Source organism: Sinocyclocheilus anshuiensis, unplaced genomic scaffold (assembly GCF_001515605.1).
Source record: "Sinocyclocheilus anshuiensis isolate Anshui unplaced genomic scaffold, SAMN03320099.WGS_v1.1 scaffold227, whole genome shotgun sequence".
NCBI classification, from domain to species: Eukaryota; Metazoa; Chordata; class Actinopteri; order Cypriniformes; family Cyprinidae; genus Sinocyclocheilus; species Sinocyclocheilus anshuiensis.
The window spans coordinates 856,551-861,253 of NW_015549590.1; the positions used below are offsets into that span (position 1 = coordinate 856,551).

General features: G+C 38.3%; 1 protein-coding gene across 1 annotated transcript in view; it reads right to left on the minus strand.

Moving 5' to 3' along the window:
- Positions 1–486: 486 nt before the first annotated feature.
- Positions 487–4,703, minus strand: part of fat1b (FAT atypical cadherin 1b) — a 39,881-nt gene continuing 35,664 nt past the window's right edge. Inside the window, exons 26-27 of the mRNA XM_016446384.1 lie at positions 3,201–3,320; positions 487–901 (exon numbers count right to left, since the gene is read on the minus strand). Of these exons, the coding sequence (XP_016301870.1) occupies positions 519–901; positions 3,201–3,320 (503 nt within the window). The 3' untranslated portion in view covers positions 487–518. The remainder of the gene's footprint in view (positions 902–3,200; positions 3,321–4,703) is intronic.

Sequence of the window (4,703 nt, forward strand, 5' to 3'; positions counted from 1 at the left end):
TACTAGTTTTATTCTACGTGGAGCGAGTCCCCTCTTGGGCCACCATGTTGAGATCACATGACTTGAGCCAAACTACTTGTTTGACATTAACTCCCTGTTTTGTATGTTTTCAATTACAGAATAAATCACGACTGACTGTGAATAGCATGTTTGACTGATGGCATGAATAACTAAAAAAATAATTTTTTTAATTAAAAACGTTTTGCATGATGCTTCATCCATACCACTAGGTGCCAGTATAACGCCCAAGTCCACTGTCATGTCAGCCAGAGCTAATTTTTTTCAACAAATAGATTGCACCTAGATTGCAATTCTAGGAGTGACATATCCTACCATTTAACGACTGATGGTTCTGCATTAGTGACTAATGGTGATTTCAAATGAGAGTCTGTAAACCCACCTCAGTCTCTGGTAGTGTTACCAGCCACAGCTGTATGAAGTTCTTCATGGTCAGTAACCTTAGAATTGAATTTCTAACCACTGGCTGGCAAGTCTGATGGAGTTTAGAAGTGTGGCTCTCACAAAGGACTTTCTAAGGAATCAGAAACCTCAGCAGGTCCTATATGTTGGCCCTGAGGCACCCCAAAGTTTGTTTGAATGGGCTGTGGGTAGTCATGGATGTGATGTTGACTTGCTGTTGCTGTTGGGTGGGTGACGTGGTGGACCTCTGGCCTGGTATACTGGTCGTACTGTGGAACTGCAGACATGTCAGTATTAAGAGGGAGAGCTGGAACTGGCAGGAAGTTCTCAATGTCATCGCCACCAGTAAGGTAGTCCATGTCGAGAATTTCTGGAGCAGTGTGCGTGGAAGAGGGCATCTGCACAAATTCATACTGGAGAAAACCTTGGATCCCAGGAGAGTAGACATTCTGAAGGCAATCTGAGGTATCCCAGTAATAGCCTGTTTTGAGTTAGAAAACCAGACAATTTGGCACATTTATCATAGATTTAAAGAACTCAGTATACTGTAGATAAACAGATAGTTTGCATTTAAAAAAACATTATTAAAACATTAGAGGCACCAAAATGTTTATACACTACTGTTGAAAAGTTTGGTGTCAGTTAGATTTTGAAATTGTTTTTGAGAAAAAAAAAATCACTTTCTCTTTTGCTCACCAAAGCTGCATGTTTTCTATTTTAAAATATTTTGAAATGTTGTTTGAATTTATTCTTGTGATGTGTTTTTTTTTAGCAGCCATTACTCCAGTTTTAAGTGTCACATGATCCTTCATAAATCATGTTGACTTGGTGCTCAACAAACATTTCTAATTATTATCAATGTTGTTATTACCATTGTGCTGCTTCATATTTTTGCTGAAACACATTTTTTCAGGATTCTTTTATGAATAGAACATTCAAAAGAACAGCATTTATTTTAAATAGAAATGTTTTGAAAAATTTGTCACTTTAGATAAATTGAATGGATTCTTTGCTGAATAAAAACTTTTGAATGGTAGTGTATATTGTTACATCATCCACATTCTCACAGCCATAAGTAGCTCCACAACACACAAATTTCAGTAAAGCTCACATGTATCTTCAGACTACGGCATGCTTTGATAGTTCTGAGGCTCATTAATCTTAGACGTGTGAAAGATCTGAGCACGCTGGTTTGAAAGAGCTTGTTATAACTCCTCAGAGTTAAAGAAGATTAAACACCAAAGTGCCCCTGAGATCGATGCCAGTGCATCTTGTTATAGCCGATTCACAAGAACCTATCAAATTCACACAGTTTAATCATGACAACTCTCGGAAGATTTTAGCATGGTGATGGATATGACAATGTTAATGTATTTGGTCTCGGAATAGATCTGCTACGCTGCTGCTGCTGCTGAATTGCTGCTGCTGTTGGTTATTGCTGTAGTTGTAGATTATTGCTGCTGCTGCAAGCAAGTACAGGAACTTGCTACTGCCAATGCATACGGCGATACAGTGCCGTGAGTATTTAAGACATACTGCTGTTGCACAAATAGCGTATAAAATAACCCGTAGCAGATCTATACAGGTGGAGCTGGGGAAGGTGGAGCGTTTCAGAGAAACTCTGAAAGCATGCTGCAGGAATCTCTAGTGAATGCTAGCCAGCCATATAAATGCAAGGCAGTAAGCTCATTGGCTGCATATGCAGCATGAACCAATCAGCTTGTGCCAAGTCGTTTAACTCTCTGAATATCATCAGTTACGTTAACAACCTATCAGCCTGCACCATCTAGAGTTTCATGACTAAACTATATATTTGTTCAGTGTAACCAAGCTTGCTAAAGCAATGGAGCATGCAAGAAGGGTCTAATAAATAACAACAAAACACAGAAAAAAGAAAAAAGAAAACATGATTCTCAAGGTACCAAAGCTCATGAGAAACATCTGTTGATAAGTCAAGGAAAAAGAAAAGGGCATTTTCACATTTTGAAAGTTTTAAATACACATTCAAAATAGCTAAATGAATCTCTTAATTTTCATGCGATTAGCTTGGTCAGTGCTGATCGTTGAGTAAATAAACAATCAGCTGCATGCTGCCATGCAGGAACTGAGTTAGAGTAACAGACTCATGGGAAATGTTTAACACCCAACGGGACATGAATGTAACATTGTATACCTGTTTCTCACCATGTCAATCTATGTTTTGACAGGGTGTTTCACTTTGAAAGCTTGTAAAAGTAAAATACAAAGAAATCACTTGTTAAATCAGATCTTACACTTTTATTAACATAAAACAATACTAAAGACCCTATGTATTAAAAATATAAATAAAGACTAAAATATAACAGACACAACATAGAGACATAACATATTGATATAGCCTAAATGTGATTCTAACTAGGTGTTCTGTAAAGCCACTATGAAATTGTAAACATGATTAAGATCTAGCAAGACCAATGCATTATGAAAATACTAAAGCAAGAGTTCTAAAAGGGTTCTAAAAGCAGAAATCTCAGGCCTTTCTTGCTTTTCTTTTTAAAATCCAGTCATTCAGCATAACACTTACACTGTAAACCCCTTTGGATCTGTTCAGAATCTGTACTCAGATTTAATCCATATGGGGGCTGAATTCATTACAGAAATAGCAAAGATGCATATGTTGCAAATGAATACACCGGTGCACAAAATAACAAAACACATTTTTGTCTGATATGTGCATTTGTAAAAATGGTGTTAACTAAATGATACAGTTTCAGATTTGTGGAATTTTTAGTACAACTTACTGTTGTCATCCATGACGTCTGCTTGGAGAGAGCACATGGACCGCAGACCTCTATTTTCATGTGAAAAGGAAATACTGTCGTCCTCAATTGCTAAACAGGAAGTCAAGTCTAGGACTTTTTCTGGAAGAATGAATACAAAGACGTAACAGTAAACAGCAATTCTGCAAACAAAGGCGTTTTTGAAAAGTTGTGCATACAGATGACAAAGTTATCAAAATGATCCCCGTCTCCAAGAATCAGCGAAAACGACCAAAAACACTGCAATATTCATGCCAGGCCAGTAGTTGGCGATGTCTGCGCTTTTTGTCTCCAGCAGTTATGACTCATAAAAATGTCTTTGTACTCTTTTAAACTAAAGTTGTGGCTCTCTCATAACCCTCTCACACAAGTGCTTATCAATGTGGCCGCCTGTTGTTGTTGCAGTCTCCACCATTTTGTTTTTGTTGTTCCGACTCTTTAGTCTCGTTTTCCAATGTGAAACAATCGGCCGGGCCAGTGTTGCCACCTTGTGGAACAACTTATTATTGCAAAACCAAGCCAATGTGGAAGTGCGACCTATGTGTATAAAGTATGCGTGGTTACAAAAATCGGATGGTGCGCATACAATACACGCATACTATTGATACTATTGAGGTGATAATGCCATTGTTTTAAAAAAACGTGCACTTTGAAACCCAGTTTACAACTAAATAGCTACAACACAATACATAGGACAAATTTTGTTGTGTTGTGGCTTGTTTCTGTTGTGTTGTGACTTGTTTCTGTTGTGTTGTGGATTGTTTCTGTTGTGCTGTGCTAATTTCATTGTGCTGCGGCCTGTTTCTGTTGTGTTGCGCTAATTTTGTTGTGTTGCGGCTTGTTTCTGTTGTGTTGTGACTTGTTTCTGTTGTGTTGCAGCTTGTTTCTGTTGTGTTGCGACTTGTTTCTGATGTGTTGTGTCTTGTTTCTGTTGTGTTGTGGCTTGTTTCTGTTGTGTTGCGACTTGTTTCTGATGTGTTGTGTCTTGTTTCTGTTGTGTTGTGGCTTGTTTCTGTTGTGTTGCGACTTGTTTCTGATGTGTTGCGGCTTGTTTCTGTTGTGTTGTGACTTGTTTCTGTTATGTTGCAGCTTGTTTCTGTTGTGTTGCGACTTGTTTCTGATGTGTTGTGTCTTGTTTCTGTTGTGTTGAGGCTTGTTTCTGTTGTGTTGCAACTTGTTTCTGTTGTGTTGCGTCTTGTTTCTGTTGTGTTGTGACTTGTTTCTGTTGTGTTGCGGCTTGTTTCTGCTGTGTTGTGCTAATTTAGTTGTGTTGCGACTTGATTCTGTTGTGTTGCGGCCTGATTCTGTTGTGTTGTGCTAATTTTGTTGTGTTGTGACTTGTTTCTGTTGTGTTGCAGCTCATTTCCGTTGTGTTGTGCTAATTTAGTTGTGTTGCAACTTGATTCTGTTGTGTTGCGGCCTGATTCTGTTGTGTTGTGACTTGTTTCTGTTGTGTTGCGGCTTTTTTCTGTTGTGTTGTGCTTA